General features: G+C 37.9%; 7 protein-coding genes and 1 long non-coding RNA gene across 27 annotated transcripts in view; 7 read left to right on the forward strand and 1 right to left on the reverse strand.

The window, feature by feature from the left end:
* LOC147512649 (putative disease resistance protein RGA3) overlaps positions 1 to 4,859 on the forward strand; it is a 48,492-nt gene extending 43,633 nt beyond the window's left edge. For all 8 annotated transcript variants that reach the window (XM_086595669.1, XM_086595670.1, XM_086595672.1 and 5 more), the window contains one exon: positions 255 to 4,859. In XM_086595669.1, the coding sequence (XP_086451795.1) occupies positions 1,310 to 3,472 (2,163 nt within the window). In that variant the 5' untranslated portion in view covers positions 255 to 1,309 and the 3' untranslated portion in view covers positions 3,473 to 4,859. The remainder of the gene's footprint in view (positions 1 to 254) is intronic.
* LOC147512652 (uncharacterized) lies at positions 3,559 to 4,619 on the forward strand. The gene is made up of 2 exons (XM_086598761.1): positions 3,559 to 4,069; positions 4,126 to 4,619. Exons 1-2 carry the CDS (start codon positions 3,559 to 3,561, stop codon positions 4,617 to 4,619), a joined length of 1,005 nt encoding a protein of 334 aa, XP_086454887.1.
* Positions 4,534 to 8,711, forward strand: LOC147512653 (20 kDa chaperonin, chloroplastic-like). 13 transcript variants are annotated; one of them, XM_086595690.1, is made up of 7 exons: positions 4,534 to 4,674; positions 4,997 to 5,180; positions 5,921 to 6,013; positions 6,216 to 7,931; positions 8,022 to 8,137; positions 8,251 to 8,378; positions 8,541 to 8,711. In XM_086595690.1, the coding sequence occupies exons 2-4, from the start codon at positions 5,045 to 5,047 to the stop codon at positions 6,242 to 6,244; spliced, it is 258 nt and encodes an 85-aa protein (XP_086451816.1). In that variant the 5' UTR covers positions 4,534 to 4,674; positions 4,997 to 5,044; the 3' UTR covers positions 6,245 to 7,931; positions 8,022 to 8,137; positions 8,251 to 8,378; positions 8,541 to 8,711. The 13 variants fall into 13 exon arrangements, with proteins under 13 accessions (XP_086451816.1, XP_086451810.1, XP_086451817.1 ...); XM_086595684.1 differs by lacking the exons at positions 4,534 to 4,674; positions 8,541 to 8,711 and having other exon boundaries at positions 5,043 to 5,180; positions 5,944 to 6,013; positions 6,423 to 6,537; positions 7,379 to 7,931; positions 8,251 to 8,504; XM_086595691.1 differs by lacking the exons at positions 4,534 to 4,674; positions 8,541 to 8,711 and having other exon boundaries at positions 5,043 to 5,180; positions 5,944 to 6,013; positions 6,434 to 6,537; positions 7,379 to 7,931; positions 8,251 to 8,504.
* A 450-nt stretch (positions 8,712 to 9,161) lies between these two features.
* On the forward strand, positions 9,162 to 12,102 carry LOC147512654 (uncharacterized). Its single transcript, XR_015215047.1, has 3 exons — positions 9,162 to 9,494; positions 10,745 to 10,813; positions 11,636 to 12,102. It is a non-coding gene; the product is annotated as an uncharacterized LOC147512654 (long non-coding RNA).
* LOC147512655 (F-box protein SKIP23-like) lies at positions 9,493 to 10,738 on the forward strand (the record flags this gene model as incomplete). The annotated part of the gene is made up of 1 exon (XM_086595679.1): positions 9,493 to 10,738. A coding segment is annotated over exon 1 (1,143 nt), but the record flags the coding sequence as incomplete, so codon positions are not given.
* Positions 12,103 to 12,529: 427 nt separating the features above from the next.
* LOC147512656 (protein FAR1-RELATED SEQUENCE 5-like) lies at positions 12,530 to 13,108 on the forward strand. Its single transcript, XM_086598762.1, has one exon. The coding sequence runs from the start codon at positions 12,530 to 12,532 to the stop codon at positions 13,106 to 13,108; it is 579 nt and encodes a 192-aa protein (XP_086454888.1).
* A 4,158-nt stretch (positions 13,109 to 17,266) lies between these two features.
* Positions 17,267 to 20,056, forward strand: LOC147512657 (metal tolerance protein 1-like). The gene is made up of 2 exons (XM_086595696.1): positions 17,267 to 17,515; positions 18,658 to 20,056. Exon 2 carries the CDS (start codon positions 18,658 to 18,660, stop codon positions 19,924 to 19,926), a length of 1,269 nt encoding a protein of 422 aa, XP_086451822.1. The 5' UTR covers positions 17,267 to 17,515; the 3' UTR covers positions 19,927 to 20,056.
* A 1,860-nt stretch (positions 20,057 to 21,916) lies between these two features.
* On the reverse strand, positions 21,917 to 25,184 carry HHP1 (heptahelical transmembrane protein1). The gene is made up of 4 exons (XM_086595697.1): positions 24,519 to 25,184; positions 24,331 to 24,423; positions 23,004 to 23,061; positions 21,917 to 22,825 (listed from the first exon to the last, which is right to left on the reverse strand). The coding sequence occupies exons 1-4, from the start codon at positions 24,818 to 24,820 to the stop codon at positions 22,148 to 22,150; spliced, it is 1,131 nt and encodes a 376-aa protein (XP_086451823.1). The 5' UTR covers positions 24,821 to 25,184; the 3' UTR covers positions 21,917 to 22,147.
* Between the last annotated feature and the right edge of the window lie 394 nt (positions 25,185 to 25,578).

Consider the following 25,578-nt stretch of genomic DNA (forward strand, 5'->3'; position numbering starts at 1 on the left):
AAAGAGATGTTTTGAGGTGATTCAATCATCAGATTTGGTCTTCTATGATGTAAAACATCCTGAAAAGGCAGTGCTGTTGGTTCACTCAGGCTTTTTACTATGCTACTCATACATGTCTTTTTCTTTTAGTCCCGTTCACTGCCCTGGGTTGCCTCTGTTCCTTGTCACTTTAAAACCAATTTCTGGAAGTGCACATCATTGGTATTATCTCCTTTTGTGTTTCAGAAGTACTTAGTTTGGTGTATTCTGAGCAGGTGGTGTCCAGAAAGACTGCGTAGATGGTTACCAGCTTCTCTAAAGCTTAGAGGCCAACCACAAGAAAGTGAATTAGTCTCATTGAAAGTCCAAGATGAGCACTAGCAGCTAGTTTGTTTCCTCAACTGTATCAGCATTTTAACAAGATATCCTCTTCACATTTTCCTAAAATTTCAGAGATGGAGCAAAGGGCATTCTCACAAGTGCTTCAGATTACTTGTGTTTCTCACAAGTGCATCTGTTTGTACACTGTCTGGAGAACCAATGTCAGCACGTCTTTGCCCACATTCTTTTTGCAATTACTGCTTCGCTGATTACTCACCAGCCTAGTGGAATGTGCTACAAAATTGTTGTTGACGACGACGTAACTTCATATCCAACCCAGTGTTAGTGTGTGTGTGTAACTTGATAACAGATGACCCAATGGCAATTGGACCATTCTGACAGCTGACTTTAGAACTCAATTTAATCATGTATCAGATATAGAAAAAGTCTCTGGTGTCTGTATTGAGATTGTAATGTTTAAAACCAATTTTGCACCCTGATTCTTCATAATATTTCTTTGATAGATTATTAATTTTACACGATCTTATTGACGAACGGTAGTAAGCCTCACTTCAGAATTGTGTTCATATAGGCCTGGGGGGTTTACAAAAAGACAATGTCTGGTTTGACCCCAAGCCTTTCTATTCTGCCCAGGGGATTCAATTTAACCCTGAATGATCAGCGGTTGCATGTCTACATTCATTTTCTTTCAGATTTTAACAAGAGCAGTCTATTACCAACGCAGAACCCTACATCCAATCCAAGCTTTTTCTTGATTCGTTACATGTGCATTATTTAAGTTCAGTGAGGTTAAAGTCATCAGATGGAGGACACGATCATCTGCAATCACTGGAGATTATTCCCAAGTCATTGTAATAAATAAATAAATAAATAATGTAAAGTCATTGTAATAAAATAAATAATCAAAGTCATTTTCAAGAAACATCTCTAGACCCACCCATGTGAATTATTGGTGTTCGAGCATCTTCTCTTCTTTGTTGTGTTTCTTATGGCTCATGCGGTGATCTCCGGTGTGTTGGAGCAATTGCGTTCGATCCTCCAAACAGGTCAGGTGAATCTATTGGCGGGTGTACGTAAAGAAAGCGAAAAACTCAATGATACACTCGTTCTTATCCAAGGAGTGCTTGAGGATGCAGAGGAAAAGGAAGTCAAGAACGGAGCAGTGAAGGCTTGGTTAGAACAACTCACACGCATCTCCTATGATGCTGACGATGTATTGGACGACTGGAAAACCGAAATTCTCAGCTCACAGATCCAACTACTTGATGACGACAATGCTCCTGTCAGTGAGAAGCTTTGGTCCTGCTTGTTTTCTCTATTTTCTTGTTTAAAAAGTGTTGTTGTACGCCATGATGATAGTAGTAAGATGATTGACATAAACGAAAGACTAGATCGGATTGTTAAAGATAAAGCTTTGCTTGATCTGAATGAAAGGCAAAGTCGTGACGAACCTCGACCAGTAACGAGCTCTTTTGTTGATGCATCTGAGATCTATGGTCGTGTTGATGATATATATAGTACAGTAAGCATGTTACTGAGTGAGACTAGTCATCAAGATTCACATGTCCCACTCATCTCTATAGTTGGTACAGGGGGTTTCGGCAAGACGACACTTGTGCAACTAATCGTCAAAGATGGGCAGGTGATGAACAACTTTGAAAGGTTGATGTGGGTTTGTGTCTCGAAGCCTTTTGATCTTGAAAGGGTGGCCAAATCCATTATTCAACAAGCTACTGGTAATATCCCTATTACTGTAGCGTGGCAAGATCTGCATGAATGTTTGTCTGAATCTGTTAGGGGAAAGAAGTTCCTTCTTGTGCTAGATGACGTATGGACCTATGATCCAGAGATTTGGAGAAAGTTGAAGGTCTCACTAGATGGTGGTGCACAGGGAAGCAGAATAATAATCACCACACGAGATGAGAACATTGCAGAGAAGATGGCCTCCACCTGTATACATAGGTTGGGGCAATTGTCTCATGAAGATTGTTGGTCATTCTTTAAACATATAGCTCTTAGGGAAATAGAAGACGATCGCGAAAAGTTTGAAGAAATTGGAAAAAAAATTGCCTGGAAGTGTAAGGGTGTCCCTCTAGCGGTAAAGATTATCGCGAGTGTTATGCGCCACAAAAGATCTGTAGTAGAATGGAAAGATGTACTAGCAAGTAACATATGGGAAGAAATGTCGAAAGATGAGCATGAGTTTTTACCTTCTCTTTTATTAAGTTATTATGCATTGCCTTCGCGTTTGAAGCGATGTTTTTCTTATTGTGCTATCTTTCCTGAAGATGCAAAAATATATAAAGATGAATTGGTCAAGCTTTGGATGGCGCAAGGGTTTTTAAGCTATGATAGCTCAAAAGATCTAGAGAAAACTGGTACAAACTATTTCAATGATCTCGCGATGCGCTCTTTGTTCCAAGACTTTAAAAAAGACAGTGAAGGCAACGTGATTCATTGCAAGATGCATGATCTTGTGCATGATTTTACCCGACATCTCGCAAAGAGGGAATCCTCTATTTTTATGGAGAATGATAGAGAGGTTGGTAACATCAGGTTGCGTCATTTTGGTGTAGCAAATGCGGTGTATACTAGTGCACGTCTTGAGTTAATTATGTGTCAGATGACATGCCTTCGGGTATTGGACTTAAGTGAAACTTCTCTTAAAGAACTTCCAGATGAGGTGGACAGATTGTTGCATTTGAGACTCCTCAACTTGTCTTTTAACAGAATCATGGAGAAGTTACCTGAAACAGTATGTAATCTATTTAATTTACAGACGTTGAAACTGAATGAGTGTTCTTCTCTGAGGAAACTACCTGAAGGAATTGGGAAATTACGTAATCTCAGACATCTCGAATTTGTATTAACTAGATGGATGAGTTATTTGCCGCGGGGTTTGGAGCGATTGAGCTGCCTTAGAACCTTAAGAAGAGTCAGATTGGATCGTGATGGTGGAAAAGGATGTCAGATTGGAGAGTTAAAACTTCTAGACCATATCCAAGGAGAACTAAGAATAGAGGGATTGGGACAAGTGGCGGACTCAATAGAGGCAGTACTAAAGAAAAAGAAAAGCTCCTGTCCTTGGATTTGGCGTTTTCTGAAGAAAGACAGGATGCTGCTGCAGGAGGAGAAAAGAGAAAAAGGATAGAGAGTGTTTTGGATGATCTCCAGCCGCATACAAACTTGGCAGAGTTGCGTATAGAAGATTACGGAGGGAATAAATTTCCATCGTGGATGTCAAGCAATACAGCCTTACCCAATCTGGTGAAACTGGAACTGAGAAACTGCAATCAATGCTCGGAATTGCCTGCTTTGGGGAGACTTCAAAACCTTGAACACCTTGAATTATGGGGGCTGGGCTCAGTGAAACGCATCGGATGTGAGTTTTATGGACTGGGAAGTACTGATGGTACTTCTTCTACTGGTGGTGAAGATTCAGGTCAATCGGTAGTAGTGTTCCCGAAGTTACATACGCTTCAGATTAAGAATATGGAAAAGTGTGAGGAGTGGCATCTGCCGTTCCGAAGAGGCATGGAGATTTTTCCAAAGCTTTGCACATTGACTGTTAGCCTCGGGAAGCTAAAATCTCTGGAAGAAGTTGAACTTTTCGGAATTAACAGTGATGATGATAATGTTACTCCAGTTGCAGTGTTCCCAGTATTGAATAAACTTAAATTGTTTGACATGTCGGAGTGGGAGGAACAGGGGGATGAAATAAAGCTTCCAATAAGAAGAAGAGATGAAGGTTTCATCATGCCCTGTCTTTGTGAATTGGAGATCAATTCTTGCCCTAAGTTGAAGGTGGTGCCGCACTATTTGTTTTCTCCCTCACTCAGAAGTCTAATGATATTTCGTTGTCCACAACTGACGGGGAGGCAACCTTGCCTTCCTCCCTCCTTGAAAAGCTGAAATTATTGTGGGATACTGGTTTTCTTTCAAAGTCTATATTGCCGCTGCTAATCAGTGGAATTGGTTCCCCTGATCACAACGACACCACCAACAACGAAAATGACTACCCAAATCTTCACTCTTTCTCCATCGGTCAGTCTGAAGAGTCGTCACTTCCCCAAGGCTTCAACCAACTCACTGCAATTCAAACATTGACTTTTTTTAGTTGTCAATTCCTTGACTTCACGCCAGAGGATTTGAAGCATCTCCCCATGCTTCAACGACTGAAAATGATTAATTGTCCAATTCTGGAAGAACTCTGCAGAAAAAGAGAAAGCTGGACCACCAATTCCCACATTCCAAAGATCGAACATGGTTGGTGGGGACGTGAATTGATCCCAGAATAAGCCAGTGACTTGTTCACCTGCAAAGAAGAATCATGCATCAGCCCAACCCCAACAGGCAATTGATTTTATGATTTTCAAAATCCCTCATTTCTCCAAACACCAACCAACCCAATCCTCAAATCTCTCACTACTTCAAAAAAAATTAATGACATGAGATTAGTGCACAAATGTTTGTTTTAGATAAGATATGAATGGTTGTTTTTTGGAAAATAAGATTAAGAGAAAGAAATGATTTGTTGAGGATTTGTTTTTGAAATTTGTGTCAATAAAGCTTTGCATTTTATCTGTAGCTGCTTCCTCAGGAAAATGTGCAAACCTGTGAGTTTAAGTTATTCTTTCTCATTCGGTTACATTGCTCATCCTCGTTGCTTTTTCAGCTGTGCAGTACACTCAAGCCCTTGGGGGACAGAGTCCTTGTTAAGATCATGTCTGCCAAGGAGAAAACTGTAGAAGGTATTTTGCTTCCTTCAACAGCCCGATCAAAACCACAAGGAGGTGAGCTTGTTGTTGTTGGGGAGGGTAAGACTCTCGGGAAGAACATGCTGGAAATTACTGTCAAAGGTGATTTCATAGCCCTTTCCAATGCTCTAAACTGTTTGTTTGTTTGTGTGGAAATTTGTTGTTAATATTGTGTTTTCCCACTTTTATTTGTTGCTTTCCAAGTTAAATGTTTTAAGGCTTATTTTTAATTTGTTATCAGACTTTTCAAACAAACATTGGCTTATTTGCCTTTTTTTTTCCTCCCATTTAATCAAACACGCTCAAAGTATTTTTTTTCATGTTAATGTTTGGTTTTGCGGCTATCACTTTTTTTTAAACAAACACTAGTTTTATTTTGTTTCTGGTTGTGGTTTTTAAAACTTGATCTGTTTCTTTAGTTAAGTTGTGTATACGACAGATGTTTTATTGATTTACTTTTTAAAAATGCAGTATTCTTTGGTTCCAAATCAATTTTGAATCAAATATGAGTTTTGGGACAGAACTTGAGTTTTATGGTCCATAGGAGAAGATTCATGGTCCAACTCAATTTTGTATTGGTAGATTTTCTTGACATAGGATGGAAGCTCTGATAGTATAGATTTCCCACCCACAAAACTTTGGGTGAGAGAATTCACAGAGGGAGGGGCATGGGTAATATTTGATTTGGCAAATCTATGTAGAGTTTCCTGTATGGCAACTTAGTGTAACCGGTTAGTCTGTGTACTTATTATGTTCCACAGGTTTGGAATCTTTTAAGTTGTTGGTTCTCCTTGGATTTCCCAATTCTCCTTGGACCTTTTTTTTTCTTGTTGAATTCTCAGTGATACAGGTTAATCTTGTTCAGAGGTCATTTTACGTTTTGGGTATTCTCTCATTTGCTCCAGGATTGTGGGGACAGCAATCATCTTGGAGAGGTATTTAATTTGGGTGAATCTTCACTTGCTTCTACTAGAATAGTTGTAAGTTCCCATATTAATAGTCTTTATCCACATTTTTGTCATTGCCGTTGTAGAGATTGACAATCTATGGTTTGTAGACCCCTTGAACACTCTATAGCAGAGATGACTCAGAAGAGATGACCATCCCTTAAAAAATTTTTTTTTTCTGGTTTGTTAGGAAGTTTTACCAGTCCTGCTTCTGGCTGAACCCTTTGGTCTCTCTCTCTCATAGAGGGGCGTATATATTAAGCTCTTCTTGTCATACACAATCAGTTGCTATCTGACAGAAAGGTTATATTATCCGTCCATTCAGTTTTATTCTAATGTGAACTGTAAATGCATCCATGTAAGATTCTGCTTGTGTTTTATGGTTTCTTTTTGTTAGTGGTGCTGTAGGAATCGACAAACTATCTGGTTTGGAGACACTTGTACTTGGCAACAGAGATGACATAGAATAGATGTCCGACAACAGCTTAGTTATTCTTACACTGGCTCTCAAGGTATGGTGCCGACAGCCGTTATTCATTGTACTTGATCTATTTGATATGGTATTAGCCATTGTATTTTCTGTGGTCACTTGTGGTATTGCTTTTGTTTATGTTAGAGTCTTTAATATTCCAGATCTGGTAGATTACTTTGGTGCCTCTTTCATAGAGGTGTATATTTATGATCAGCCTCTGTATATTCAATTGAATCCGTCTGTTTGAGGAAAAAGGAATCTATGTTTACCTGTTCATTATGTATTATTCTTATCTGAAACGTATTATACAATTTTGCATATGGTTTACCTGTAGCTGCAAAGAAAAACGGAGGGCCTGACAGGGATATTGAAAGGGTTAAAAATTTCCCCATTAGGCTTATCGGTTTCTTGGGCTAACTCCTAACTTGGTTCTCACTGGTTAGCATGTGTGCTTGTACTGAGCTTGGATTTTGGCCTAAATCATAGGGACCATAGGATGATAACTGAGATAGTCCTTCCTTTTAGGTCTAGGTCAGTTAAGCTATGTTCTGGACTGTGTCCCTGTACCCTGAGCATAAAGGATCATTAGCATCTAGCTTGATTTTCATATACTCTGATTGTTTTATGTTTGCAATGTGTGACTACTGTCACATTTTGGACCATTTTGCGTCCAGTTTACTAATTGGATCTCATCTGACTCTGTAGAGAATGCTTACTCACTTGTAAGTTTACAGTTAGTAAAATTACATAAGAAGAATGTTCATCGTTGATTTCCAAGTGTGGTTTAGGCATTAATAATCTGTCCCAGTAAGTGGGATGGAAAATGTTCTTTACTATGCTTGTGGATGTTACTTTTTTGAGTTTTTTCACTTGGTGACTAGTTGATTATAAGCAATTTACCAAAGCGCACCGAGTATTTGGCCCTCAAGCACTTCCAAAAATGGATGAGGCACTGGCTCACAGTGTTATTCTGTGATTATGGCATGCATTATGGGGAATGGTGTCCATGGTTATTTGCTCTTATTAGTTCAGCCCCGACAGAAACCTTTGGTTTCACTATCATAGAGGGATCCAATCTGATTGCTATTTTGAGCTTTGCCTCCTGAAGCGGTGGACATATGAGAATAATCCTCTTAGACCTTGATATTCTTGTTCTCTTAATCTGGATATGTTTTTTAAAATATATATCTATAATTTTTTATTTAATTAACTTGAAGGGACAACAGTCCATAGTAGCAAAATTCTTACTATTTCGGTTAGTAAACCAATCACAAGTTATGAGAGAACAATTTGTTAAACTTTCCTCTTTTATTCACACTGGATTTACTTATTTGCATGTTTCATGCAACAATTTTTTCAAAAAAATTAAGGTGGTTTTCGCACAATTGGCAAACAAGAAGCAAGTAAGAGTCGAGCAGCCTCTTTTCTTCTGAGGTAATGTTCTCTTTTTGCTTTTTTTTATTTGTATAAGCCCCTTCCTAGGGCCATTTGGTTAATTGTAATATGGGAATCTCATGTTTACAGAGCGATTACTGGCAATTGTCGTTATTGAATCTAAGTGAATCAGAAGATTGTGCTGCCAGAGATGTGAGATGTTCAGAAAAGACAGAATAGCTGCGATGTTTGAAACTGATCATATGGTACGCTTAAACATTTTGTCACTCATAACTAAGCACAATTTCTCTGAAATGGATTATTTCACCTCATATGGTGTATTTCTTGTTTAAGTTCTAAATAGAAGATATTTTGGCAGGGCCCTTATTGATATAGAGTTATGGACACACAGTTGCAACTGCAGTAATCCATGTACGTACAGACAAACACACACCAACACCCGTACGCACAGACATGGATGAAATTCTCTCAAGAAAAATCGATCCTGTAACCTCTGACACTAAGCTTTGATACCATGTCAACTCGTTTGCTCCCTTTTGATATTCTTGAAATTCCATTCTACCTAGCGGCACCTTATTTTTTATATCATTCATTTGGTCATTTATGGGCTCCTCTTGGTGATACCTATTCTGTAACCATCTGATGCAGGCGTCTGGTGAACCATCTTCCCAGTTTATGACTATCACAAAGGTGTGATGTTATGAGTTTTAGGATTAATACCTGATCAGGCGTTTTTTTTTACTTTCTAAGTGACACCATATATATCTCAAAGCAGCAGGCTAAGAGAGAAACTCGGCCTTTCCCTAATTTTACTCAAAAGACTGGTATTTAAAGTTGTTTCCTTTGGTTTGCAGGCTGCGAAGGTAGGCATAATAAACTATTACACTGTTATGAACAGTGTGAACTGTTAGTCTCTGTTTCCAAGAGCATTTTATAGCTCTTACAATTATGTAAACTTTTGCACTTTTAAGCTTCTACGTGGTATTTTGCTTAAAAAGTTTGAGCGGATTCTTCCTTGCGATTTTGAACTCACAAAACATGCACTATCTCCATTCCCAGGACCAAACTTGCTTGAAGCCCTGAAGTACTGGTTTAAAGTTGGTTTTCTGAAGTTGGCTTTGTAATCGTTTTTTTAGGTGAATTTTTTTGTACCGATCCAAGTGCAACAATGGAAGCTGTGCAATAACGGTTGTATACGTCCCAAATTTAAAGGAAAAAACACTTCAACAGTTCAACCCCATAGCAATGTCATGCTTCTAACCGGTACGCTGTAATCCCAAGCAAAGTAGGAACAACTTGGTAGTTTGTACACACCCCACACCCCTTCGTATAGATCCATGCTTCGTATCTTTAACTGTCAAGTGGAAAATAAGAAATGAACCAAATTATTACGTAAGTCCAATATAGATTTTCGTTGGGCCCAATATCTAGAAGGCCCGAAAGGATCTCTCGTTTCTATTTTAGTTTCTTCTGACAAACAAGTCCCAACTCCCAACGATCATACTTGAGACATGCTAATAATAATCGAATACGTTGATTAATAGGGTCTCCCAACGATCATACTTGTGTTCTCCATCCGTCTTCCATTCGAAAAATAATAAGGTCAGCACCTCAATATTTTATTTATTTTTTGATACTTACGTAAGAAAAACATGAGTCCTCTGTTATAGTAAAAGTAAGAACCTGATATTGAAGAACAAGGCATGAGTAGTAGTAGTAGGCTTAAACGTGACTGGTCAGGTTTGCAAGAAGACTTGTTGATAGAAATATCTAAACATATACACACACGTTTCGAATCCATTAAATTTCGTTCTGTTTGTCAATCATGGAGATCTTCTGCTGCTCTCCCAAAACCACCATTCAAACCTATTATACTTCCTCGCCCCATCGTCACTGGGTACGGCTCAAAATATTCACGTCCTCATCTCTGCAAACTTGTCGAGAGCACCATCTATACTATTCGACCAAAGGATCAAAACCAAGCCCATCCTCCTAAATGTTGGATAATTAAAGTCGAAGAAGACACCCCAAATGTTATTCATCTCATGGACCCACTCTCAAGAAACTTTATGAGTCCTAAGCCCAAAACGTTTCCAAAGGGATTAAATGTATTGGATTTCAATATTTATGGGATTTGTAAAGAGTATCTTCTTGTGAGCGTAAAAGATTCTCTCACACAGAAGGGGTATCAGAGTAAAGGGATTTATTTAAGAACAATGATCCTTGGTATTCAAAAGGTTGTTGTGTCTTCAGTTGCAAGTAACAATGATTTTGTGATCATGGCACTCCGTTCGTTGAATTTGATTTTTATTAGACCTGGAAATGAGACATGGACTAACTTTGATATTGCAGGGGAAACTGGTTGTATTAGTGATATAGTACATTACATGGGGAAATTCGTTGTTGTTTGTAACAGTGGAAGAGGTTTTCTTATTGATCCATGTACTTTAAGTGTAACTTTACTAGTAGATCGTGCTGGTTACGGAGGGACGAAGCGTTTAGTTGAATCAAATGGGCATCTGTTTCTAGTTGAAATATTTTCAAATGTTTCACCATGGCGTCATGGTACTGGCGGTCAATTTTTACCTATTGTTTGTGAAGTGTTTCGTTTATTTGAGGGGAAAGAACAATGGGTTCAGGTGGATAGCTTGGCAGATAGTGTGTTTTTGGTGTGTCCAGAATGCTCTTTTTCTGTATCTGCTTTCGATTTTCCTGGATGTAAAGGGAACTGCATTTTATTAAAAGATTACAATTTTGTAACATTGGATAAAGATGATGCATTTGACCGTAATATAGGAGTATTCAACTTGATAGATGGTACATTTGAAGCTGCTGACTCAAGCTACTTGCAGTTATTTTGGCCGCCACCAACGTGGATTTCAGCGCCTAAGTAGTTAGGATGACATCCTACAACATTAAGGGTAAGTATGCATGTGTTATTTTGAAGTATCTTTAATTCATGAAGATGATTTATGGTTTACATTCTATATGGACTGCTAATTCTTGAAATTGATTTATGGTTTTTATTTTATATGGCTGGTTTAGTTAGTTACCGGATAAGTACTTTTGTTTAATTTGTGTTGGCTTTTTTATAGCAGTACCTAGACATTGATTGACATCCGTACTAGTTTAGAGATTCAGATGGTATTTTTTCTGTCAATTCTAATGAAGATGTTTTAAGGCAGAACCTTACGAACAGAGAATAAGTACCATGTATATGCAGTCATGAAAATGACCAAGCAGGCTTGGCCACAAAGTTGGCTTTTTGGTGATATGAGTTAGCTTGGACTGGGATAATCTTGCTTGTTTCTTGCTGATTACTTACTAACTTTGGTCTCCTTTTTGAAATTGAGAATGAAAGCGTTGAAGATTTTATAGTGTACTTTAGCTACAAGATCACTTTTGTTTCTGACACCACTGCATTCCATATACTAGTATACCGCTTCTCAGAACCACACCCTGGAGTCACACCTGCTATGGTACTCCTCAAAATTGACTATAGAAAAATTGACTTCGACTTCTACTTTGTATCTCTTCTGGAACATTTGGCTAGATTAATGTAATCTGTTTGCAAACTTGCATTGCGTTGCTAAACTAATTACTGACTGTATTTCTGCGTTACTCGTAAGTCGTAACCTCATTGTTACGGCTGAGAATGTTCAGCTCCATTCTCTTGTTGGGTGCCCTGCTACCCGCAACGAATCTGATACTTAAAAGATTGATGTTGTATTGTATTACTGCAGGAACTGCTACTTATGCTTCAAACTTCATATAACGTGATAGTAGGGTAGAGGCTGCTGCAACACACCGGAGAATACAAAAAGAGATCTGCAACTTGTGAGTTGAAAATAGATGCCTAATCTGTGAGAGATTTTATGTGAATGGTGATAGCCAATTTCACATGGACCTTGCAATCAAGCTTGGAAGATGCAGTCCTAGTTTGCTTCCTCTAGTGTTGTACACATTTTGCTAAATATTAGAACTTGTACTGTGCTCACATCTCCCTCGAATCTATGAGTGTTCCGCTGGAGCAACATTCACGTTTAAGATTTACAGTACTGGTGGACATCTGGTGTATTGTAGCGATATGTTATATTGTATACATAGTGGAAGATACGACCATACTAGTACTAGCACTGCGACAAGAGTATGTAATATGAAATGAGTACATGACATGGAAGTCTTAAAAAATTGTGAAAATACTCTATTACGAGTAATTCTACACTGACACAGAAACTTGACACAGTCAACCAACACACTGAGGTGGAAGTTGACGTGTCAAGTCCATCTAAGCAAAAGTCAACCCAGTTAAGTCAATCAGACCCTTTTTTATTTGTTTTATTTTTTGATTTATTAAACCATCGTCCCTCATCTCTTCTTTTTCAAAAAAAAAAAAAACCCCAAATAACACCTAAGTTATTATTGATCGTAATATATCCATGTTTTAATTATTTGTAATTGTTTACTTCTTTCTTTTAGGAATGGAGCTAGAAATTTTTGAATTTGATGATATAAGTATAGAAATGCATGAGAATGAGGGTATCAATGATAAATAATTGGAAGATACAATTGATGTTGATGTAGGTATGGAGAATGGATTTGCTCAAGAAGAAAAAGTGGAAGATCTATAAATAGGAATGGTGTTTGATACTGCCGAAGGATTGTTTGAATATTACACTAAATACGGTACTGAGAATGGGTTTCCAATAAAGAAAAGGTCTTCGTCGAAGGGAGATGATGGGGTGGTTCGATGGGTGCTTTTTACATGTTCTCGATCAGGCAAGACAGAGAGCACTTCAAGAAATGCTTTCAAATTGCATCAAGCTACCAAAACCCAATGTAATGCGAAGATTAGAGCTTCTTTAGATTCTAATGGAAAGTGGCGGGTGACATCTGTAGTACTTGATCATAATCATGGTTTGAGTCCAGGAAAGTCACAATATTTCATAAGAAATTGTAAATTGAACCGACGTGTCAAAAGGAAACTTGAGATAAATGATCAAGCGTGTATTCGGCCAAACAAAAGTTATTCTTCTTTGGTGGTAGAAGCGGGTGGACTTGATAAACTGTCGTATTTAGGTAAAGATTGTCGTAATTATGTTGAAAAATCTAGACGGTTAAGGCTTGGCAATGGGGATGCTGCAATTGTTCAGAATTACTTCGCAAAAATGCAAGCAGATAATTCTAACTTCTATTTTCCTCATGGATTTAGATGACAATGGTAGAATAAGGAATTTATTTTGGGCAGACGCAAGGAGCAGAGTAGCATATGAGGAGTTTGGTGATGTGATCACATTCGACACAACTTACTTAACTAATAAATATGGCATGCCGTTTGCTCCTTTTATGGGTGTGAATAATCACGGTCAGTCAATCTTGTTGGGTTGTGCTTTAATATCGCGTGAAGACACCAAAATTTTTTCTTGGGTTTTTCAGACTTGGCTTGGTTGTATGGGTGGTCATGCTCCTATTGCAATAATTACAGACCAGGACAAAGCCATGCAAAATGCTATAGAAATTATGTTTCCGAATGCACGCCATAGGTGGTGTATATGACACATCATTAAAAAGTTACCTAAAAAATTACGGGTTCATAAGAAGTATGAGTCAATTAAGTTTGCGATGCAACAAGTTGTTTATAATTCCTTAACAACCACCGAATTCGAAGGAAGATGGAACACGTTTATTGAGAAGTATGATCTTAAGGAAAATAGATGGTTAGATGGTTTGTATAAGGAGTCGTCGTTGGGTTCCTGCATTTCTAAAAGATATTTTTTGGGCGGGAATGTCAAGTACTCAAAGAAGTGAGAGCATGAATGCATTTTTTGACGGGTATGTCAATTCGAAGACTACATGGAAACAATTTGTCGAGCAATATGAGAATGCATTACGGAGCAAGGCTGAAAAAGAAAACCAAGAAGATTTTAATTCCTTCAACTCCCGGGTCCCATGTATTACTCACTATAAAATTGAGAAACAATTTCAAGATGCTTATACAACTGCAAAATTCAAGGAGTTTCAGAAGGAGTTAACGAGGAAGCTCTACTGTGATGTGTCTTTAGTTAAAAAGGAATGTGGCATTGAGGTGTATGAAATTTCCTAAGATGTTATGGTTGAAGAGGTAAATCTACAACTTACTTTTACAGTTTGCTTCAACCCAGATGACAGTGACATCAAGTGCAATTGTTGCTTGTTTGAGTTTAGAGGAATCTTATGTAAACACATTATTGTCGTATTGATTCAAAAAAAGATTCAAAATATATCTGAAAAGTACATTCTTCGTCGATGGAGGAAAGATGTAAAGAGGTGTTATACAAATGTTAAAATCAGTTACTTTGATTGGATGCAAAACCCTGAGAATGAACATTTTGATAGGATGTGTAATGCCTTCTATGAAACAGCAGACTTGGCAACTAACAATGAAAATAAGACAAATATTGTTATGAAGTGGATTAAGGGCTTGAATAATGAACTAAAGAAAGGTGGAGGAGCATTGAATGGAATTTTGGTGGATTCGAACCATTGTCTCTTGAGATGTCGTCGAGATACACTCAGACTCTCAAGTGCTTTACCATTTAAGCTAAAAATCCACTTCACTTCAATATACAAAAAGAACATCTACACAAACCCAAACCCAAACCTAAGGATCATTTACTTCATAGTCTTTAATGTAGAAATCAATCAATCATTTACTTGCCGAGTACCGCTAGCATTAGCCTAAATAAGATGATAGTGTATAGATATTGATTGCTCACATGATTGAGAAGGATTCCTCATGTCCCAGAGTCTGCATGTGCTGCCCTAGTTACCAGAAGCTAGGATGATCCTGCCAACCGGGTGCCAAGCCGAGGCGAAGGAATAGTCCAAATGTCCTCTTAGACTTTCAACCACTTGCAACGATTTTCTCGGATATAACCAAGTTACCACCATTGGTGCTATAGAGTGTTTGAAGAGGTAGATCTCCGGATTGGGGAGGAACAGAGACTCTCATCACTTCATCCTGACACAAGTTCTTGAAGCACCAAATGTGAGGGAGTAAAGGAGCTTGGTTTCACTGATATGGTTTGGGAAACTGAGGCCTCAATCCCAAGCCTGAAAAGATACATGCAAAATGAGGAACAATGAGAGACAACTACGATATCACTCAAAACAATTGAAAGTGAAGCAACTAAAAGAACACCTAAATGCATAAATCAAACAGGAAGAGAAGGGTTTGTGATTAGTATCACTATTCACTACTAACAAAAGTAAAAGACAAACTTAAAAACAGATTAGGATACCAAAATGCACCAAATAGAAGAAACAGAAAACACCCAAGTCCTTGAAACAGAAAACACCCAAGTCCTTGAAACAACAAAATGGCATAGAAAATTTAGATTCATAAACACTCACTACTAACAACTATGAACACTACTCAAATCAAGTATCAAGCTAAACTTTTATTCTAGCTAGAAAGTTGAAATAAAACAATGTGCTGAGGTGAAAGTGAATGTTACCATCTAATGGAAGTAAAAAAAAGAACAAAAAATGAAGTGGGGTTAGTAAATTGAAGAGTGAGGAATAAACTAGCAAAAGAGTTAATACCATCTCCATTTCAACACAAGCTAAGCTAGTAGAAAGAACTCAAAATAAAAGAGTTAGGAGCATTTTAAGGATGAAACGTGTGTATGGAATTTAACATTTTAATATTGGAACATAAAACTTAAATCTGCTATATTATTGGAAAAAAAAATGGTAAGAAAGAGCTTAACTTTTTGAGGAGAAGAAGATTTGAGAGATGCAAGTTTGAAGTAGAGCTGAGCGAATATTTATATTTGAGGTTGAACTTTGAAGTAGTTTTAAAAAAAGGTGTTGGAACAAGTTGAAGTTATTGATGAAGTGGTGGTTAGAAATCTTAAACCCTTGGTAGTGATTGACAAAACCCTTTCTACCGAAACCATTTTAGTACGTTTTTCACAAGTTGAATTCCGAGATTCATAGTTTAGGTCATTTGTAAAGGGACGAGTGAGACGAGGGTTTAATAAATCAAAATAGAAAATAAGATAAAATAAAAAGACCGAAAAAAAAAGCCGTTTATTTTGTTTCAGTGTGTTGGTTAACTGTTTTTTTTTTTTTTTTTTTTTTTTCAAGTTTTTGTATATTTTTGTGTCAGCGTAGAATGGTATTCTAGTAGAGATTCTGTTATTTTGTTTAATATTAATTTTGATTTATTATAATGAAGTGCATACTGTGTAGTTAAAGTCTACGGGGTTATCGTAAGTTGTCACATTCAGCTACTCAGTTGGATTAAAACATTCCATTTTATGAGCCTAAAAATGCCAACAAGACTTCGTCAATTGCCATAAACATGCTGTTTTTGTCTCAATCAGGGGCGGATGCAGGATTCTCCACCAAGGGGGCTACATGAACTAATTCACACTGTTATTTTTTTAAAAATTTTTGGGTATAAATTATGAACAGTTACCACTATAAAATTATTTTTACAAAGTTGCCCTCCAACTCATTACAAATGAATTAGCCCCATACTAATACTTGCTCCACTCTTACAAATGAATTAGCCCCATAAACATAGCATGTAAGATGAATCTAAAGGTGAGGGGCAAGTTAAAGAGGTCCTAGAAATACCACTTGTCACACTATTTTATCATTGATATTCCAGGCACGTTGTGCATCTGTGCTTCTTATTTAAAAAGTATAAAAGATTCTTCAAGTTGTTGCTCTAACGAAGTTTCCAAATGGCGCGTGAATGGCGGGATTAACTTTTTAATTTCGTAGTTAAAACTGTGTGATATATTGATATGTATGAAATAGCGATATGATGGCTGAGGCAGTGATAGCTATTATATATACTAGTAAATGGGCACGAGCGTTGCGCTTGCAAGTCTGCAATTGCTGGAAGATGCATATATGTGGTATTTGGTTTTTATAAAGGGGATGTAATAGTTATAGTACAAACTTGCAATCTCTCAACTCAGGGATGAAAAGTCTGAAATAGTAAAAGAGGGGTAAAAAACATGATGATAAACCGAAGGGCATGTGAAAGTAGTAGGTGCAACAAACTTTAGAATTGGGAAAGGGACAACTCCTGCATTCATTCCCGAATTTTTTCCTTGTTAACTTTCTAATAAAAAAAATAAGAAACACTTGTGCTAATCCAACAAATCACAAATTACAAACAAAATAATTGACATATACTACTCACTGGAAGCAACTAATGAAGCCACAAAGATCACCATCAATGGGAACCCTAGCAAATATAATATCCACGATGCCAAATATTGATTCTGAGAGGGTCCACTTAGATTGTTAGATTGAAAATCATGAAAATTGAGTCCATTCGTACAAGGTTAATAGGTTTAGTGCGTAGTAGGGTATATAAGGCATGGTTTGTGCCAGCTCCAAACAGACAAACAAGTAGTGGCCCACACGAGCCTACCACGAATGTTGTTATTTTAAGCCACCACCATCCAACCCAACCCAAATCCTCTTCTTTCTCAATCACAATTTTATTTCCTTATTGTCGTCTGGAGATTCTTCCTTTATATATTGTTGGTAATATTAATTCGTATTCACCCATCATCAAACTTGAATCTTTTCAAGGTGGTCTATTGCCCCTCATAGCAGTAAGTCTTCGATTCCCTTTTTCTTTATTTCTTTTTTACTAATCATTATATGTGTTTTGATTCCATATCTGAGGTGTTTTTGTTTATTGACTAGTTCTTGAATCATAGCGTTGTGCTCTTAAATCTTAATACACATATCCAACATGTAAAGGCGAATGATATCTATCTTTCATGAAGAGTCTCACTACAATTATCTTCAAAAGGGAATTTTTATCAACTCATGCTCCTTGCCTACTTCAGACTAAAAGAAATGGGGACACTTGAAGATGGTTCAATGGTTCACATTGCTCTCATCTTCACTACCAACAAATAATTGCAGGGTTTATTTCCATACAACGACACGCCTATTTTCGCTTTTCAATGGGAAAGTAAAGTGGTAGTATAGAAGAAACCAAATCAAACCATTTCCAGAAGTTTAATATTCCCCATGAAATTGGCAGCAACTGAGGTAGAGGACTGGCCACGCCAGCACACAAACTGTGTGGCATCATGTACTTCATGACCGGAGAATGAATCCTCACGGCTAAAATCGAAAGATATCATTGGCATAGGGAAGGCCTTGTGGTAGATGAAGACCTGTTCAAAAACAATAACAACATAAACTAATTGCTGAGATAGAAAGTAATGCTTGTGAAGGTCATCCAATTATCTTTCTCTACAAAAACTACAGTTCAATAGCCATTTTTTGCCTTCTTGAATAATCTAGAATCTTGGACCGGACTATGTTAGTTTAAGGGATCCCTAGATTAAATAATAAATGTGTTACTTCCATTTGAAACCTTTTGTTTTTACACAATTGAGATGTTCCGGGTTTTTGGCAGATTCTTTTCCTTGTTCTCCAACACTTTCCGATCGTGTTCCAACCATATCACCCACACTATGTTATGTTTGATTTAACTTAAAACTAAATATCTGCCTGTTGTTTTTGAAGCCAGCGTTTTGTTTGTCGTTATTGTTATTAATGCTTCTCGTATTAGTTTGAGTGTTCTAACTTATGTTACATATACATTTTTGAATGCTTACCTGATGCTTTTGAAGCCGAAATTTTATTTGTTGTTTGAAATCTGCAATTAGATTTTGACGTAGAAAATGTGTTACCGCCCACTCCGTGGTTATAGTCTCTTATACTGGCATTCTTTCAGATGGACGCCCCTCATGGACCGATCGTAGAGATAAGTGGTGATCTACCAATTGGGAGATCAAGAGCTGGAAGTAACAAAGTTTGTGCAGGAGTAGCATGTGGATTTTCAGACGGTGGAAGCAACTCAAAAGATGCCAAAGAACGATCTGCATCAATGCGCAAACTTCTAATTGCTGTTGTACTTTGTGTCATCTTTATGGGTGTAGAAGTTGTTGGTGGCATCAAAGCAAACAGTCTCGCAATTTTAACTGATGCGGCACATCTTCTTTCAGACGTAGCTGCATTTGCCATCTCTTTGTTCTCTTTGTGGGCATCAGGTTGGGAGGCAACTCCACGTCAATCTTATGGCTTCTTCAGAATCGAGATCCTTGGTGCATTAGTTTCCATTCAAATGATATGGCTTCTAGCTGGTATATTAGTCTATGAAGCCATTGTTAGACTTATTCATGATAGTGGTGAAGTTAAGGGCTTTCTGATGTTTGCTGTTGCTGCGTTTGGCTTGGTGGTTAATATTGTCATGGCTGTCTTGTTGGGCCATGACCACGGTCACAGCCATGGTGGTCATGATCACGGTCACAGCCATGGTGGCCATGATCACGGTCACAGCCATGGTGGTCATGATCACAGTCACAGCCATGATAGTGATGATCAGAGTCACAGCCATGATAGTCATGATCAGAGTCACAGCCATGGCGATGGCATAGTTACAAAGACTCATTCCAAAAATGATATTGAGCACAATCATAATTGTCAAGCAGACCACACAGAACCTTTGCTTGATTCCCCTGAAGATGCACAAAACAAACAGGTTGCAACCAAGGAAAAGAAGCAACGGAATATCAATGTACAGGGGGCTTATCTTCATGTTCTTGGAGACTCCATCCAGAGCATTGGCGTGATGATTGGTGGAGCAGTCATATGGTACAAACCAGAATGGAAAATTATTGATCTGATATGCACCCTCATCTTTTCTGTGATTGTGCTGGGGACAACAATTAGGATGCTGCGTAACATACTTGAGGTCTTAATGGAGAGTACACCAAGGGAGATTGACGCGACGAGAATCGAGAAGGGCCTTTGTGAGATGCATGAGGTGGTGGCCATTCATGAACTGCACATCTGGGCCATCACTGTAGGAAAGATCTTATTGGCTTGCCATGTGAAGATCAAGCCAGATGCGGATGCTGATGTTGTGCTGGACAAGGTGGTGGACTACCTCAACAGGGAGTATAATATCAGTCACGTAACCATACAGATAGAGCGCGAGTAGGATTTTATTTTATTTTCATTTTTTTTTAGTTCTGCAATTCAGAAATGCAAAGATTTTCACTAGAAGATCATTTAACTCTTGAAATGGGATGTGCTTTTGAAGAACATAAATGGAAGGCAATTCTGTTGAATTACTCTTGCAGGGCAGGAAACTCGTAGGAAGTCTCATTCACATGACATGATACCAAATTTTAGATGATATAGTCTATAGTCTATTATTTGTTACAAAGTTTAAATATGTAGTTATTGGCTTATTGCTCATATAATTTAGTCTTCTTCAAGTTATTAGCGAGTCAGGGTGCTTAGCCTCCCGAGTCCAGACTAGCTAGTTCATCATATGCTAGCTCTGCAAACACCTGTTTTAGAACCCGAAAGAATTCCTGTGAACAAGAGACCAAATCAAATCTCCATTCATTCAATCCTTTTTTTCCCAGAATCAGTGGTACAAAGTGCTGAAAGCAGTTCTTCAGTAACGCTAGTTCAGACCCAAAACTTTAGCACATACCTTGCACCCTTGATACTGATACTTTAAGGATATTGCGCACTGCACAACACAGGAACTTGTTGGAGATACACGTGTATATATTCAACGCTCCTAAGGTTGTTGTCATGGTAGATTAGTTACGTCACTGAAGTTGTCACCTAGGAACCATATACTGGGAAGCTAACTCATCTTAGGCAAAGAAAACAAAACAAGTCAGTCAGTAGTATCAACCAAGAAATGGCCGAATTCAGGGATATGGATTCTAGCAAGCATCATTTCATCCAAGCAAGCATCATTTCGGTTGAAGGATCTAACAACTCCGCAAGCTTTTGAAATGCCATGTACATTCCCTGCTCACCAGTGCAAATGACAAGTGTACTGTTATACAAGTCTTCTAGCAGTTTTTTTGTCAATTCTGCTCTCAGATCATCATGGAGGCGTCCCTGATTGTGCTCTTTCGAATAAGGTGGACATGATTAAAATACAGATTTGAGCAACGCCATCAGCATAGACTATTTCAGTTCCATGCGTGTCCTCAGTTGAGTGAGACAAGCTTCAACATCATGAAATAATTCAGAGTGACTGTCGAGAAATCCTTGATAATGAAATTTCTGAAGCAACAACTTAAAGGAAGCGTGGATCAAGCTTTGAAACTTGGTCTCCGACACCTCTTCTTCGCCAGTGAGTTCTGCCAACCACTTTGGGGACTCCTCGGATGTGTTCAGAAGCTTTTGGTACTGTAGGCAAGAATTCTTAGCAGCGGGAACTCTCCCATTCCGTGAGCCAGAGTGGAGGTTTCAGTTTCTTTTGCCTGTTTTTCAAAATCACGGTCAAGGTAAAGAAATATCTTCATCAGGAGTAGTAAGATATGATAGACCCTTTTGGAAGCAATGTCTTTATCATCTTTGGAACAGGAATTGTTATCGCCATCGCCACCGCCACCGCCACCTTCTGGTTTGACGGGGAATCTCTGTACAAGAGAAAGAAACTTGTGAACGTCCTGAAGAGCGCGTGTGCGATGTGCGAGTGGTAAAGTGAGAAACTCTCTTGCGGGAGACCGAGCAACGGAAACAGAGGCCCTTTCCGGTCCTAACCAGCTCATCACCACTTGGAGTATACTTGGGGAGATAGATAGCTTGAAGGAGATGAGCATGTGGACCTTGGGTGCACTCTGAATATGGGAAATATAGTTGGTCGTTTTGTCACCACAGTTTCATTTGACACTGATGACGTGGTATTCCGTTTTTATGTTTGTATGATGTGTTTTTGAAGGTTGACGATATATAATGATGGGAAACATTCTCCCGTCAAATCTGAGATCCACTGTTACTAAAATGAAACCTCTGGTGGATAAATAACTCGTTCACACAATCACACGAGAAATGCAATAGTTGATAACAGATGGTGGAAATAGCTCACTGTGTCACTCATTCTCTATAACTTTACAATATTTTGTTATGTTGTTATGTTTTCTCAAGTTTCTGCTAATCTCAGTGACATACTGGCATAAACAAATAAATAAATTAATAATTATTTAAAAAAATTTCAACAATTACATCTTGAATCAAATTTCGTTTCCCTTAAACATACCCTTCAATAAAAATGTACGATACACTTCACTTTTTGGTTTTATTGTTATGGAACCATTCTTGTAGTATATGTGGATGCAATGACCACAGCTAAAATTGAGTTGAACTGACTAGAGTCTATTGATGTGATCCTTGTAACATGAAGTTCTTCAAAGACTACATCCCACTGTGTCACGCCAATCTATAAAAAGGAGAGCTGCACCATAATGTGCGAGCGCACCCAAGATCACAAATATATGGAATATTTGGTGACTATGTCCGGCTAAATCAAACAATCCTGGCTTCCATCTCTCTGGAATCCGACTTACATAGAATAATGTGCCTACTGCATAAGAGAGTGCCATGGCTGACTCATAAGCTAATGCTATGAAGCGCCGAGGTTCACTCCAATTCACAATCAACGCATGAATAGCAGGGACAATACCTGAAAATCCCATTAAGAAGAAGAGTAAAGCACGAAATGGGCGACACTCTTTGCTAGAGTGTGATGGAGTGAGCAGAGTTATAACTGTGAAGATGCCAATTGTTGTGATACCAGTGAGATAGACGACTTGCCAGACTGGATTACACTGAAAGATATAGAAGATTGGAGGGAAAAATGAGGTGACAATCATGACAGCAATGCCTGCGTAGTCGAATCGCAACAAAAGGAGGTTCAAGTGATGTGAGTGGCAACAAAAAAGGTGGCATGTACTACTTGTGAGGAGACAGAACATAGAGCCTCCTAAGAAGACAAAGAAGGGCCATCTTGACGCCAACATATCTGATGCTGTTGCTAACATCTCTGTAGGTGTTCTCTCCGTCAAGTTGATTAATGCAGCTGTTGCCTGTGCCAGTTTCCACAGTCAATACTGTTAGATAAGGCCCATTTGCCAAGGGCTACTGGTGACAAATCATAACTACTGGAATTATCAAAATGGACTACTGGACATATCAATTTATCAAATTCCCTGTTCTTAGTCTAGCTAGTAGCTACTGATTTTTAAGTGAAGTTCAATGACTTACCAAGTATAAGTCTTCAGAATTGTGAGAGACATTCATAGCTTGAGCTACAGAAAATGATCTGCCATAAACAGGTACAAGTACTTAAATCAAATGAAACTATAGTGGGGAAATTGAGCTAATGTTTTATTAAAGAAAAAAAGGAAATTGAGCTAATGTCACTTCATGGGAGTGAGTAACACAGGCCATAAGAAATAATATAATTTGTTTCAACTTCGATTTTGATCAAATAAGGTAGTTCTGCTGGCCATGCCGTGCCTTCAATATAACCAAAAGAAGAGAAAACGAACATAAATGCAAAATATTGCGGCATAGGGTTTTCCTTCCCAATGCAGATCTAGTTTGCAAAAAGATTAAAAAAAAAAAAAAAAAAACCCAAATGAGATTTTGTATTAGGACAAAGCAATGTAAATTGATCAGGTAATGGTTGATTATACATGACCAATTAGTCTTGACCTCATAGATCAATCTTCAAGTCACAAAAGAAGATCACAAAGTAAATTCAATGCAAAGATTATTACAAAGATGCAATTAGAAACATATGGTTTCCCTCTGTGCCTCTCAAGTCTTTATTGCAGTTGCCAACTTGCCATGGTAATTTTATTTTATATTATATCCGTTTTGTTTATTTTCTCGCAGGCTCGCAGCTAACCAAAAACGCTTTGTAAAATTTTGGTTACCTACGCTTTTCACAAGTACATATAATTTGGAGACTGATAGTATAATGAGGGTGGTGACCAATTTACAGTTTGCAGCTAAGTTTTTGCAAATTGGATGTTTGAGAGCAAACATTCTAAATTTCTAAGTACTGAGAGTTGTGCTGCAGCTAGTCCCTGACTCCCAAATATCAGGAAATGCAATTTGGCTTGAACCCCCACTTCTGCACTCCTAATTTCCTAGTAAAAAGATGAGAAGTTGAAACTTCTAAAATCATGACATATTTATGTGCAACTGCCAGTTGCTTCATCTAAAATGAATGTTAAAGCCAACTAAAATTCCCAAAGAAAGTCAGTAATTGTTGGATATTTGTTTGAAATACAAACGAAATACCGCACTCTACTTCCTATAGTTGAAATCTCCAGTTCATCCAAAAGCTCAATTTACTTCCTAAGATCTGAAACACACCACCAACGACACACACTGATGGAAACTAGAATGGTTCAGGATAGGGAGGCCAGTTTTGCTAACGAACATCCATGTTTTTTTTTTTTTATTTTGCATAGAAGTACTATACAGTACGAACACCAACTACTTTTGTATAGGAAATACTATAATACATACTGAAATAAAAAAATTGACAAAACCTTTGAAGTGAGGAATCCACACATACCTGGTAAATTTGTTTAGGAGATCCGAGATTTGTGGTAAATGCATCAAATTCGTTACCGTCAACCATACGAACACCATAAATCCTATCAAGTGCCTACACAAGAAATAACAAAGTAAAATTTTTATTAACAAAATTCACATTTGTCGAGTAGGGAAAAATGGAAATTAAGTAAAGCACATAACACTTACGTCCAAACGTTGATGGTCTCGTTATGCCAACGGAATAGACTGTATAATGCTGCTTTAAGAGGCCAATTGGCTCTATAGTAATCTAGTATGTACTCATTATCCTTCATGTATTCCGGCAGTGCTCGATAAGATACCAACTCAGAATGACGTTTGGTTGCTTCGGAAGCCTTTTTCTTTTCTGTCTTGCACTTGCTGCTGCTGTAGTGGTGATCATGAAGGTGGTGGTTGTTGGTTTCTTTCATCATCTCTTTCTGTCCTGCTTTGGATCTCTTCCACACAATTTGATCACTTGGTGAACTCATGATAAATTTTTTTTGTTGCTTCAGTAATCAGTACAGTACTCATTCATTCATAGAACGTGTCATATAACATGATCATTTTCTGTTCCTCTCTCTCTTATTTAGTGCCGGTTAAGCGTCTCAACAACATTCAACTGCACATATTAAAGTCTCACCAGACTGTCTATTAAATGTGATAATCTATATACTAAAAGTGACAGGTCATGGGTATTTCAAAGTTACCCACTGCTGAGCTGCACAATCTTTGGGCCCACTGGTAATATAAGTTTGATTGCCAACCCGTTTACCCCTGAATTCACATCAAAAAAATACAGGAGCTTTCTAACTATGTGTTGTAACACTTGTAAGCCTGTAACTATACAATGGCAGTGTTTTAATGAGCTTCAGCTATCCTTATTGTGGGGCAGCATTTCATGCTGGCCTGAACAAGACAGACATATGTACTTTTATTTTATTATTTTATTTTTTTCGGTAAAAAGACATAAGGTCCTTGGAAAAAGTCGAAGTGTACTTAACAGAAAATAAATAAATCATTTTATTATTTGATTATAGTATTAAATTTGTTATGTTCACTTCATTACTTAAGATTTCTTGTTCTTAAAAACCTTTTATTTTCGCTTTAATCCATCTTAGCTTACAACTAGTTTTATTCAGAAGACTTCAATATTGCCCAACACTCCAACCCAATGGCAGCCTACATCCAGGCCTAAATAAATAGGTGCCTAAATCGATTCGACCTTGCTTCCATGAATCTATGGCCA

Source organism: Coptis chinensis, chromosome 3, assembly GCF_015680905.1.
Source record: "Coptis chinensis isolate HL-2020 chromosome 3, ASM1568090v1, whole genome shotgun sequence".
Lineage (NCBI taxonomy): Eukaryota > Viridiplantae > Streptophyta > Magnoliopsida > Ranunculales > Ranunculaceae > Coptis > Coptis chinensis.

Bases quoted from the DNA above. Each gene is read 5' to 3' on its own strand.
- LOC147512653 (XM_086595680.1), top strand. From the start codon at position 5,045: ATGTCTGCCAAGGAGAAAACTGTAGAAGGTATTTTGCTTCCTTCAACA. The intron at 5,181-5,920 runs GTGATTTCATAG...TTGAATTCTCAG, and splicing joins GCTGGAAATTACTGTCAAAG to TGATACAGGTTAATCTTGTT. The intron at 6,014-6,433 runs GTATTTAATTTG...GTGGTGCTGTAG, and splicing joins ACAGCAATCATCTTGGAGAG to GAATCGACAAACTATCTGGT.
- HHP1 (XM_086595697.1), bottom strand. From the start codon at position 24,820: ATGAGTTCACCAAGTGATCAAATTGTGTGGAAGAGATCCAAAGCAGGA. The intron at 24,424-24,518 runs GTAAGTGTTATG...TTTCTTGTGTAG, and splicing joins GAGACCATCAACGTTTGGAC to GCACTTGATAGGATTTATGG. The intron at 23,062-24,330 runs GTATGTGTGGAT...TGTTTATGGCAG, and splicing joins CTCCTAAACAAATTTACCAG to ATCATTTTCTGTAGCTCAAG.
- LOC147512657 (XM_086595696.1), top strand. From the start codon at position 18,658: ATGGACGCCCCTCATGGACCGATCGTAGAGATAAGTGGTGATCTACCA.
- LOC147512656 (XM_086598762.1), top strand. From the start codon at position 12,530: ATGGTGTTTGATACTGCCGAAGGATTGTTTGAATATTACACTAAATAC.
- LOC147512652 (XM_086598761.1), top strand. From the start codon at position 3,559: ATGTCAAGCAATACAGCCTTACCCAATCTGGTGAAACTGGAACTGAGA. The intron at 4,070-4,125 runs GTTTCATCATGC...CCTAAGTTGAAG, and splicing joins AATAAGAAGAAGAGATGAAG to GTGGTGCCGCACTATTTGTT.